This window comes from Myodes glareolus, chromosome 12 (genome assembly GCF_982192425.1).
Source record: "Myodes glareolus chromosome 12, mMyoGla1.1, whole genome shotgun sequence".
In the NCBI taxonomy this organism is placed as follows: domain Eukaryota; kingdom Metazoa; phylum Chordata; class Mammalia; order Rodentia; family Cricetidae; genus Myodes; species Myodes glareolus.
The window spans coordinates 82,213,849-82,226,541 of NC_142037.1; the positions used below are offsets into that span (position 1 = coordinate 82,213,849).

The 12,693-nt window shown below is 49.8% G+C and overlaps 1 protein-coding gene across 2 annotated transcripts in view; it reads left to right on the forward strand.

Moving 5' to 3' along the window:
- The window catches only part of Farp1 (FERM, ARH/RhoGEF and pleckstrin domain protein 1), a 237,018-nt gene that overhangs the window by 194,766 nt on the left and 29,559 nt on the right, over nt 1-12,693 (forward strand). Inside the window, exons 13-14 of one of the 2 annotated variants that reach the window (XM_087912311.1) lie at nt 165-423; nt 12,088-12,275. In XM_087912311.1, coding sequence (XP_087768437.1) covers nt 165-423; nt 12,088-12,275 — 447 coding nt within the window. The remainder of the gene's footprint in view (nt 1-164; nt 424-12,087; nt 12,276-12,693) is intronic. The other variant, XM_087912312.1, reaches the window with a different exon arrangement.

A 12,693-nucleotide genomic window follows, 5' to 3' on the forward strand; every position in this document is an offset into this window, starting at 1 on the left:
TTCTGGAAGTCAAAGGAGAGACTTTTAAAGTAAACCGCACTTCCTCGCTTTTTCTCCGCTCCGGTGTAACCATCTCCCCCCCACCCCATCCTTCCCCTGTTCTCTCTGCCCTCCGCTCCGGTGTAACCATCTCCCTCCACCCTCTCCCTGTTCTCTCTGCCCAGTCTCCACAGAGCGCCAGCCTTACATTTGGAGAAGGGTCTGAGTCTCCCGGCGGCCAGAGCTGCCAACAAGCCAAGGATGCGAAAGTCTCTACCTTGGAGTCGGGACCACACCAAAGCCCCACTCCTCTGTCCAAGAGCTCTCTGGGGAGCAGAGCTGCAGACAGAACCACTGTGGTGCCGCCCGAAGAAGAGGAAGAGGAGGAGGGTGGCAAGGAGGGCACCCAGCCAAGTCAACGTCAGCCCCCACAGCCAAGCACAGGTCCAGCATCCCGGGCTGCCGGAGGCAGCAACGCTTCCATTCCTTTCATTGACTGTAGTGATGTAGATAGTGAATACGACCTTCTCCGAGAACCAGGGTCCCAGTCACGCTCCCAAACAAATGACAACAATGAGGGTGATTTGACCAGTGGCGTTTACCTGCTGTCCAGGGAGGAGAGGCGAGCAGAGGCTAGGCACAGGACTTCCCCTCCCTCCACACAGTCTTCCCGGCCTCCTTCTAGAGAGGTCCTTGATGACGACTCAGCCGATATTACCTTTGATCTGAGTGGGAGCCCTGGGCTCCCAAGACACAGTTCCCTGATAGATGAAATGTTCAGGGCCTCCGCTGGCCACAGCCCCCTGGCCACCCCATTGTCCCCCTGCAGCAGAAGTTCAAGTCCAGATATGAGCTGGGACAGAACTGGGTCCCAAGGCTATGTTTCTGAAAATGGACATGACTTTAGGGGAAAGAGTATGGGAGAAGACACCACCCCAAAGCAGGGTCCTCCCTTTGAAGACTGTTCCCCCGCCCTGCAAAGGCCCTACCTGCGGAATCTTCCCAGTAGGTATAATAAGTCAGAGACAGATCCGCTCATTCTTAGCCAGGCAGCCCCCACCCCAGAGGCCATGGAGAGGCTTGGTGACCAGGAAGAGGAAGGGTTGGCCAATGTGGCCGCTCCCCAGGGTAGGATGCTAGCCAATGGTACCTCTGTCACGGGCCCCACCTCAGAGGTTTCCCTTATGCAGGCTGTGTGCGCCAGCAGTGTGGTGGGTCAGCTGGCGCCTCTGCAAGTGACCGAGTGTTCCATCGGCAGTGGGACTGAATCCAGTGATTCGGACTCTGCCATGGTGAGCCCTTCAGGGAAGGCCCTGGCGTTAAGCTGCCCCAGAAGTCCTAGCTCTGCATCCAAGAGGAAGAGTCAGAAGGGCTTGCGGCTGAGTGAGGAAGAAGGGGAGGATGAGTGAGGGAGGCTGGGAGGCAGGCGGCCAGTTGTTGATTAAATAGTCATAGAATCCGGGGCTGCTGCACAGAGGGTCCGTTTCAGTGACTTGTTCGTTTCTAGTCAGCATTTGTTAGACGAAGTTTGGGATAGGTACACATTTATGGGTCGTGCCTGACTCCCCCTACTTACGTCACACAAGTGACTTGCTTTCTAGAAAGTGTGGCACAAGATGTCCAGGAAGACTAACAAGTTCCTGAAAGTTTGCTTTGCTGGCTGAAGGAAGTAGGAATTAGCTTATGATGGGTCGGGTAGTGGTGAGCAGTGTATCGTGTTGATGTGGTCGTTTTCTCTGTGTGTTCAGTTGTGTGTGCAGGTTCCCCTCCTGGTAGCTGGGAATTTTGAAATGTCACTGAGGTCACAGGAAGTGCTGACCTTTACATGTCTTTCCCCTCTGTCAAAGGGGGTCCGTCTTCTGGGACCTGTAAGGAGGCACGGACAAATCTGAGGCCAAGTGGAAGTTGGTTGGTAGCTGAGATTGTGTTGGTAAAATCATCCTGGAGAGTTGGGATATCTTATTGGGAAGACCGTGGGGTCCTTTTGGTTTCCTGTGAAAAGTTGTGGATGTTGTCAGAGCCCCAGACATGGTCATTTATTTACCTGGGCTTGCTCATTTGGGGGGGGGGGACGTTTACGTTACTTTTTAGAAAACGGCCCTCTGACTCTCAGAATCTCTTGGTGAAGCAGAAACGCTCCTGAGTGGTAAGGTGAAGAAAATCAGTGCCTCGCCATGGGCACCGTTGTCTCCGGCAGGCTCGCCAGCCATGGGCCTGCCCGCCTGTTTGTCACACACTGCCCTTGGCGTTTGTACTCCAATGAACAGCCACCCCCACTGGGAACGCTGACCCCTGGATATTTCTGTGACTTCTTCAAAATTGTGGAGGCCTCTGCCTGGCACCCGGCCCTTCTGCGCTGCAGATGAAGGGGCTGGGGCTTTAACTCTTTCATTGGTTTTCCTTGACTGTCCTGTGGCGTTCGCCTGAGCCTTTCTCAGATAAGTAGTGCCTGATTCTCACCCAAGAGACTGGATCTGCTGGCCTGGGTTCCAGCTTGGACTTCCCAGATGGCTCTGTGAGGACAGCCAGGGTCCGTTCTCTGTCAAACCTGATGACCCTAGAGATTCTCCTAGGGTGTAGTGAGAATGTTAGCGGAGTCACTGCCTTGCCCGCTGGAGAACGAGAACCACGCCACAAATGAAGAGCTGTCTTAAAAGGCCTCTGTTTGTATTTTTCAGTCTTTGATAACTTTTTAACCATAGAAAAAACATTTTTAGATCTGAAGTAACAACAAACTTTTGAAAAGAGTTGTAACATCCTCCATGAGCCACCAGGCTGCTGGTGTTAGAAGACCACCCCCCCCCACTCCTGTGGCTGCATCGCAGGGGGAAAGCTGGGCTTGTTCAGGAAGTGAGGGCGAGCTTGGCTTGTGGGTCTCAGAATCTTGTCAGCAGGAATGCTGAGAAGCCAAGTTTTAAATATTCAGAAGACTTCATTTTTATGGAAGCATTTTGCTTTTTCCTTGATCAGCTGATTCAGTGCGTGATCGGCAGAGCAAGCGTGACTGGAGAGGGGGTCGGCAGTTGTTCACGGAGGTAGTCTCCCCGACCTTACTGTAGACATCCTATGTTCAGAAGGCTGGTAAAGCCGGGTGGAGGCATCGGCATTCACCTAGGCAAACCTTCACTGTGGGTGAGCAAGCTCATTCCCGGGGGTTGGCTGCGACCATCCCCTTACTCCGGCTCTTCTCTCTTGTGACTTCCTATGCCCGCAGACTTTCCAGGCTCCACATTTTAATTTTGGAGACGCTTGTCTGCATTTCTCATTAAAATTAGATGTGAAAATCCTGAATGACAAGGATAGGTATATTCTAATAGCCGCTTTTCCTACTCTAGGGTGCTTTCAGGTTTAACTTGTTTTTGTGTATTCTGTCTGGTCTTAAGAAAAGCTATCAATTTGCCATAGGAAAACTTAGAGTTGAGCAGAGTCATTTGATTGGTTTAACTGTGGCAGTGATTTGTCTAGAGGACTTGTCCTTCTCTCTCCGTAGACAGAAGTCTGTACTGGAATAGAAACACGTGCTGTTGTTGATCTTGTCGTGTGAATATAGCAGAGATCGTACCTATGGCCCTTGAGAGCCAAGCATGTTCTTGCAGGTTTTTTTGCTTTGCCTCTTCCTACAGAAGTGATTTTACCTCCGTGTTTTCTAAACAGCTGACCCGTCCTTGTGTGCCCAGCGACTGACATCACCTTTTGCTTGTGTGCGGCAGAGTTTTCTCTTCACTGTTTCGTACCAGCTGAGCAATTTAATTTCTGTTTCTTGGCTAGAATTTGTGAAGGCGACGGCCCAGCAAGTTATTAGTGCCTAAGAGAACTGGGGACAGGTTTGTTCCAAGGCCACGAACCCTGTCATGCTGAGAATGGAGCTTATCTTCCATTCACAAAGACTCCAGAACACGAGTCAGGGAATGCGTGCCTGCAGCGAGCTGAGTGTAGCGGCGTTCCTGGGGTCATGCACCCTCCCCACTGTCCCTGTGCAAAGCGCAGAAACGCCAACACCCCTTCGGCCCTTCTGTGCTCCCACTGTAGATAGGGCTCCAAGGCTTTCCGAAACCCACAAAGTCTCAACCTGGGACTTAAAAATGACTTCCTTTTGTGTAAAGTTGAACTAAGGGAATCCAATAATAGGTTTGGCTGTGAAAAATACATCACAGAGACTAGCGATGGAGGATCATTCAGATTTCCAGGGGGCTTCCTATGCTAGGGCCCCTTGAGATTACTGTATTTTGTAGGATTTTATTGTGAAATATGTACAGACCCGTTTGTGGTTTCCCGTGTTGATCCTCCTTAAGAGCAAACTGAAAAGACAAGAAATTCCTTCAGCATGAAGAGATGCACTTAATGAGCCCCAGAGCCAGCCCGAACTGTCCCCGCCCCCCCAGCGGTCATCTGGGTGCCATCGGTGCTGTTTTATTAGACAGGCATTTAATTAGAGGAAGTCTGTGGAGCGGATTCTTTCCTCCATGTGCACTTCATGTCCAGGAATTCCTCACGTAGTTATCTCTCCCCTCATGCTGCTCGGCCTGCACTTCAGACGTGAATAACCACTGTCTGCTCAAGAACATCGCTGAAGGCTTAAACCGAGTCACGCCTGAATAACAGAAACGCAGAGTCAGCCACTCTGGTCCCCTGGAGTCATCCTGACTGGGGGTCCGCAGTCCTTTTCTGAAGAAGGAATAAAATCCAGACAGGAAACATTCTTAGCATTGGTAAAATGATATCACATATGCTGAGAGGTCTGTTTTGTCGTTGCTCTGTCTGGATTCGCCGACCATGTGCTTGTGATTGGCCTTCCCACTCAAAATGGACATCCAAGGGCAGCCGTAGCCCTCAGTGCGGAGCCTCTGAGTTCAGGTAGACTGAGCCGGAATGACCAGGCAGGTGTAGTTTGCTTTCTGTGTGTCTGTCTTGACGGCTTGGCTTTGTCTGGGCCCTGTACTGTGGTTAGCCAGAATTTCCAGTCCTCACTGTGACATTCCCAAAGGAGATTGTTTCTTGATCCACCCTCCCTCCTTCCCTCCCTCTCTCCCTCTCACTGTTCCTCTGTAGCCCTCAGGGCTGGCCTTCACTCCATGGCCTGGCTCCAGTCTGTTCTGTTGTTGCTGCACGCTCTGAAAATGAAATGCAAGAGTTTTCATAAACGTCCTTATAATTGAGCCAGTCCCTTTGATCTTTGAAGAACAGACTATGGCTTCACGTTGGCCAAACCCAGACGAACACACAGAGGGAAAGGCCTGGTCAATGGGGCTTTGGCTTCTCAGAGCAGTGACCGACTAAAGGATTCACTTCGGTGACATCGAAGCACTGACTGGCACTGTTCTCGTTGTTTTAATCCGCCCCTTTCCATGGGATCAGCTGAAACGTCAGACAGGGAAATGAGTTCACTGGAGAGTGACTACAGGTGCTGGGTGTTAGCAGGGAGCCCTGGAGACCGACTACAGGTGCTGGGTGTTAGCAGGGAGCCCTGGCTTTCGGGCCACAGTTAGCACACCACTTAGTATCAGTGTTCTCTTAGTTAAAGAGGTAACAGTGAAAAGCCTTTTTAAAGTTTCATAATAGTCCAGACACGGAGTCTAAATGAAAGATCCTTATGGCCTGGTTGCCACCGATTGGACAGAACTCTGTGTTGTTCTTCCTTTAGTAACCTAGGGAGACTTCCTCCTTTAGTAATCTAGGGAGACTTCCGTGTGTCTCCTGGCAGCAAGGGTTTGTATGTGGGCCAGCTGTGGCAGGGGCAGGGAAGGGTGTAGGTCCTTGGGAATGAGTAGCACAGCACTCCCAGAAGGCCTTCGGTGAAGCCTGTCACACAAGAACTGTGTCTCTCCATGCAAACAATTGAACCCCTGACCAGAAGCCAGGGAAGCGAACTCTCCAAATACCCTAGGCTTTTCTTTGTTCAGGATGACTACACTGAGCCATGATGGCCTCCCAGCATAGCCTGAAAGGGGGCTCCCTTGCATCCTTGTGGAATTGTGGGACGGCAGTGCTTGCATTTCTCCATGAAGGCTCTCGGTCAGGTTGGTTGCTCTGCGATGGCTGCAGACAGCAGGAGGATTGAAGCTTAGCTATTGGCTTGGGAAATCTGATCTAGCGCAATTGGGATGGGGTTGGAAAGGTTAGCTCGACAAAGCTAAGCTAGTGATGTGCTTTTGGGAGCTGGTGCCAGGAGACACTTGAGCTTTCTGCTGGGGCCAGGCGGAGCCCTTTCAGAATAGGGAAGGGAGGTAGGGAAATGCAGAAGGCAAAGTGCTTGAACCAAGGTGCGTACAGAGTCTGGAGGTGGGAATGGAGCAGGGTACAGGGAGCTCTGAGGCATCGAGTCTATGTTGGCTCTCAAGTAGGACACATTAGCAGGGTCTTTAGGAGTGTGTGGTGCACTGCTGACCCGTCTGTCGTCACTCACCGGTGAGTACTGGCACCCGTAGCTCCTTTGACTCTCTGCCTGCGGGGTTCTAGGAAGGCCACACTCAGCTCTTCAGTTATTAAGGATGAGCAGCCCCTCTCTCCAGAAGCACCCAGAGTGAATACGGGGTCACCCTTGCTCTCACCCCCTCCTGCCTTGGGAAACTGCTGCAGGCCTAACTAACCAACTCTCACAAGCTTGGCCCGTGTTTTTAACACAGTTTCCTCCTGTTCTCTCTGTTTGTGCACTTAATCCTCGAGCTGATGATTTGTCATATTAAAATTTTCTAATGCACTGAATTAATCCTGAAGTAGAAAGGCTGGGGACTTCATTCTCATTTTTGTCATTTGTTTAATAAATCTGAGAAAACCTTTCCATTGTCCATTGTACACAGTGTTTTGCCGGCATGTACCTACCCGGGGGGGGGGGGGGGGGAGGACCTTTCTTTTCAACATTCTGTCTTGATCCTCGGAGCATGGCGTACCTTCTGTCCCTTGCATTGTTGGAGCACTGTTTGATGTTCTTTCTTTAAAACAACCCAAAACCCTGCTTAAATACCGGTTTGTACCTGGAATACCCATTTCTTCTAGGTCACAGCAATCCTGCTCACTCAATGGCAGACAGAAACGTGTTCATCAGGGTGGTGGGAGAAGGCAGATAGACTTTTTTGACCTCCTCTTCTCTCGAGGCCTTGCTCCTTACAAGGTTAGCCGTGGGGGTGGGGCCAGCCCTCGGAAGAGAGCAGGATTGCTGTAAAGGGGGACGGATGTCACCGGAGTAGAGCACATCCCTGATGGCAGCTTGCACTGGGGGCTCTCACAGCTAACCAGCCAGAGGACGGACTTTTATATTCTCAGTGAGAGTAAGATCCTTGGTGTGGACCAGCTTTGTTGGGAGGGAGTAGTGTGTGGGCTGCGCAGGAAGCCCAGCCCTAGCTGGCTTCTCCAGCAGGTCTTTCAGCAGGCACCCTCACTGCAGGCTCGCATGGATGCGCTCTGCTTTCCCTTCTGCGCTGCGGGCCAGCGCACTGCCTCGGCAAAGCATGGATTCTATCACCGGGAAGCTCTCTGTTGGCTCTGAGAACCATGAGTTTGGTGACCAAGCATGGAAGGCCAAACTCATGTAAACTGTTTGCATGGTATTAGTATCTCATGTTAATCTAAACTCGAGGCCTTATAACCTTGTCCTAACAGGCATCTTGTTGTAAAACAAAAACAAACAAAAGAACTGTGATTGTTCCTTCCCACTGATGGCTGAATCTTTGTCCTTCATACATGATGGTAATTTTTTTTATTGGTATGAGGCTCCGTGTTCCTCATCCCAAACAGCACCACCAAGTTCACCAGTTCCCTGCCATCTTCAAACAAAGCAGGACTCTCCTGCATCTTTGTCCTATAAGTAAGAACAACCATGTGCATCCTCTGCCATTTGCCCCTTAGTGACATTTCTCTCGATTTTTCTGTAAGTCAGGCGTCACTGCGTCCCTGTTGGTTTTCTGGATGGCTTGATGGTGAAGTGTGACAGGGACGCTCTGCTGCTTTTCTTAAAGGACACTGGGTCTGAGTGGCGCATGTAACTTATCCCCAGCCACCCAAGGTATCAAGAAGAGGATACTGCCTCTAGCCTTGGTAAGCCGATCTGATTTTTCATGTGGGAACCTTGTTTCAGTCAGACACTGCTAGCTGTTCCCATGGAATCAGTTGGACAGGGACCCGACGTCACCACAAGCCATCTCTGATTCGGTGTGATGGTGAGCTCTCTGAATCGGCCACCTCCTGTGAGGTTTCATTATTTTCTCTTTTAGCAAGAGGTTGTGGGTTTTAAAAGAAGCCGTGCATTTTTGCTGTCTTTCCTACACATGCCTCTGACATACTCTGGGTACATAGGGAAGCTCTCTTACTTAAGAGTCGTGAACAAGAGAAAGGATCGTAGGATCTAGAAACTTGGAAAAGAAGTTAAGTTTATCTGAGGGAACAGTGAGAAAAAATTGAAGGTAAAAATTATATGGCCATCCACATTCTCATTTTCAGTGCCTAACAAATGATGAGGTTCTAGTTTTTAAATTTTAGATTTTCTACTTTTCTTTTACAGGAAAAACACACAAAACCCTATCAAGTTAAAACTTAGACATTAATCTGCTTACTCACCATTTACAAGCCAGGACAGGTCTAGAAGTATTTGAAATGCTACCTGAGAAATAGACGGGTTTCTTTTTTCCTCTCTCTCTCCCTTCCCAGAATTGGGTAGGTTTGTTTACAAGGCTTTGGCACAAGCTGGAGATGTGGATGTCAAAAGGCAGCTTGTGCCCGGTCCTCAGAGAGGACAGGCAGGAAGCTGGCTCACTTCTAGAAGCCTCTACCCCTCTTCTGCCCATGGCCATTTATTTCATCTCTTCTGATGAAGTGCCTGTCCCGAGACTCTGAGCTCAGCCTCCCCGTAGGCCAGGAAAAGAATTATGAATGTATTCTAAATGAAAACGATAAAGCTATAAAGGCAGGCTGTGAGCTGGGTGATAGATTGAAATCCATAAATATAGCAGGGCTAATTTGAAGTCACATAATTATTTGTGGGACGGCAAAGTGTCCATTTAAGGAGATTTGAAAAGGCAATTGCCGGAACTGCACGCCTCGAGAGCACTGTTGGCTGGGGTTGCTGGTCCACTGGGAATGACATAAACTCAGACCTCTTCATCCAGATTAGTGCGAGGTGAAATGAAATCGTTGGGAGATACTTGAGAGTTACCGGCCTGAGTGCCTACGATAATGTAGGGCAACTTTTCAAAGTAAGGAAATAAAATTTTTTTAAGCCATCCGAAATTTCCAGAGATTTAGTGAGCAATTGATCTTTTCCCTAATATATTTAAACTTCTTCCCACCTTTTGCCTTAATGTCCAGGCGCTTCCTCAGAGGGCCCTGTAGAACTATTTGCCTGTCGCTCACTGATAAAGAAATTTACTTTATGTCCCTTTGTTATCAGCGAAAAGTCATTTGGAGAAAAAAAACCCAAGCTCAGTCATTGCTCTGAGCAGGGGTGGAGGTGGCTGCTGTTGCTTCTCCCTGCTCCCACCGCAAACAGACGGCAGGCTGAACAAGCTTTGTTAATCTTTCCCTGGGAAACGTGGGCCGCTTCATCCAAGAACCAATTCTGTGTAGCCGCAGCACTAACTAACTCTGTGTAACCTTAACTGGCTTTCTTTAGACACACCCTTCACACCTGCTTCTGGACACCGGTTTGCACAGAGGGCTGTCAGCATCCCATCCGAGGTCAATAAGAGAATTGTAATGACTCACCAATTGCTCTTGTCAATATATTTCATTGGTTTCTGAGTGGCGAGCAGTGACTTCTTCTTGGGGGCCCTAGGGCACTTGGAAAGTTTCAAAGCCTCTCGTCTCCATAGGTCCAGCTGGTATCTGTGAAGTGGAACTTCAGAAACTTGGGCCTTCTCCTTCCGTAGCCTTTCTGGTGGATCCCTAGGTCAGAGTGTCGATGTTCCTCCATGTCTTGGTCTGGCGGCTTACACTCTTCCTCTTGGGAAAAGGAAACTAACTACCCCAAACTGCACCTACAAATTGGCTGCTCAGACGTGGTTAGGCCGCGTGTGTAGAACCCTGTGGGCAGACCTGAGCTGTGCCAACCTTGGGTGACCAGAGCATCCATATCCGGCCTTCCATCATTCTATCCAATGGGAATTCTTCTAGATCTAACCAGCTCTCTTCTTTAAAAGGTGTCAGGTCACCTCTCCAGGAACCTGTCTGAGGCCTTACACTTCCAATCTGCCCAGTCAGCTAACTTGCAAGTGTTCCCGGGGGGGGGGGGGGGGGGGGAGGTTAGCCAGGGAACGCCCCTTTCACCTGTGGAGGGTGGATGTCATTGTCTCTGAATGTGTGCACCTTACCTCTCCGTGTGGCTGCTAGCTCTCTGTCACAGCCTGCTGGTAGCTGTCTCCTCACAGCCTGCCCCATCTGAAGCCAGCTTTCTAACAACTCTTTATCCTTGGCTCCAACTCTCTCAGTGAGGTGAAGGCTTTCTCTGTTCGCATCACTGCAGCCCCAGGCCCAGCATGCTGTCCCTTACGCCCGGCCCGCCTGATCTCGTGAGAGCTGACGGTAAGCCCCACGTGTAACTCGGTGACTGTGAACAAATCAGTGACTCTCAGCCACTCACAAATGCATGGGATGTTTCAGTCTGACACAAACTGCCAGAGTTTTTGCTTTTCTAACTTCTATTTATAGTGGTAACATTTTTCTGTGAATTTTTTTTAAGAGAGTAGTGTAGTATCTTGAAACAATTGCAATTCCAGTGTGTCACTATTTCTATTTAACAAGTTCCATTCTTTCCTAACCATTGTATGCAGTTGTGCACTGGTGTCAATAAAATTGACATTTGTGAAGTGATTTCTGGCCTTTTTCTCCGGGATTTATGGGATCTGGTGGTGTCTGGGGGTGCTGGGGCCTCTATCTAACACCAGGACTTCATTTCAATGAGGTTTATTCAAATGGGAGGATTTTTAATTCAGACTTCTGCAAGCCTTCACCTTCTCTAATCTTGTTTTCCAAGGATCACTGACTGACCAGCTGTCGGGATGCGGCATGGCAGCCGCTCTTTGTTTTTTTCTGGGTGCGATGGCTCCTCATCTCTGTGTGGGTGATGTCATTCACGGAGCAACCTGGGAGCAGGGGAGATGCGGTGATTTCCTCCTGATTTGTACCTGCTGGGATCAAAGTCACTGTCTCCCTGCATTAGCCCCACTCTAGGCTGTTGTATCCAGAATACACATGAACAGCTAAAGAGGGGGAAAATAGGTGTCAGGGGCATGAGGATATTCCCAGAAAACTTTCACCTGTCCTGTGGAGATCCTTAACCAAGTGGTGGGTAGCAGGGAGCGATGGATCAGAACTGAACGTGGGGGCAGGCACTGCCTTCATTTCCTTATCATGGAAAACCATTCACCCAGTGTTGACTCTGCATCAGAACTACCAATATATCAGGTCTGAGTACACAACTTAGAAGTGTGCTTTGAAACACCTCACGTAGCCTCAAAGGGTTGATCCTTGCAAAATGATATCGGCAGAGCGTCCCGTGTGTCACATCTCCTGCGACTGTCTGTGATAGGTAACCTGCGTTTTCCTGTTGTTTAGCACGGTATCCTTTCTAGAGGACTAACTTATGGCCTGTCACTCTTGATTCACAAAGGGGAACTGTGCTAATGGGATCTCCAGCTTGCGTCTTTAAATGACCACCGTTGCGTGTAATGCTAGCGTTTCTGTCCCAAACAGTAGCAGACATGGAGTGACATCACCAGGTACACCGAGCTTGCTTCTGTTCTCTGTAGTGTGGGGAATTAGCTGCTTGACCTCTGTTAGCTGTGACACATTGTCACCAGATGTGTTCCTGTCCTGAGTACACCAGCTGCTTCGATGCCTGTTAGCTTAGCGCTAAGCATTCTTCTGTGTCTCACTGTGACGTAGATACCGTGACTCTCTGGAAGTAGTTTTTAGAAGCAGAAATGGTAGTTATGAGATAAAAATAGGGTTATGCTATGCTGTTAAGCACCCTTAATTGTGACCTGTGCAGAGGTCTCTGTCTTTAATTATGTAACTGGGGCTGCATTGAGTGAGGTGGACTCCGGGTACCCTTCCTCTCACGGCAGCTACAACGTAGAAATTACTTTTTTTTTTCTTGTAAAACTTCTCTCCCCCGAACAGGCTCCCTGACTGGCAGCCCTCACCTTTCAGAACTGTCCGTCACCTCGCAGGGAGGAGTTGCCCCAACCAACGCCACCTTGTCTCCCAACCTGAGTCCCGACACCAAGCAGGCCTCCCCCTTGGTCAGCCCACTCCTGAATGACCAAGCGTGCCCGAGGACCGATGACGAGGAAGAGGGCCGGCGAAAGGTGCAGATCTGTGGGGGGAGGGGGGGTAGGACAATAACCACAGCGTAAAACATGCCAGCTTTCAGACTCCGTTTTCCTAGCCCCCACGAAAACCTCTGTCCTGCCGACTAGTAGTTCCCATTCCCTGACAACCCACCCAGACTGCTCACCCAGCTGTCTTTCTGACTGGCTTCTTTCACCTGTGTCTCATCCTTGGGGTCCCTGTTCTGTGGCTGCAGCCATCGTGTGGGTGGAGCACACTTTGTTGGCCCAGCCCTCGGGGTGCAGCCTTTATTCATCTCGTGCGTTGCTATTGTGTATGACACTGCTGTGAACATGAATACCCCCAGACTTGCCTGTAGTGGTATCTGTTTGTGCTGTAACACATAAAGCTTGCCTGAAGACCAGAGTGCAGAGCTAAGCCACTGGTTCGCCATAG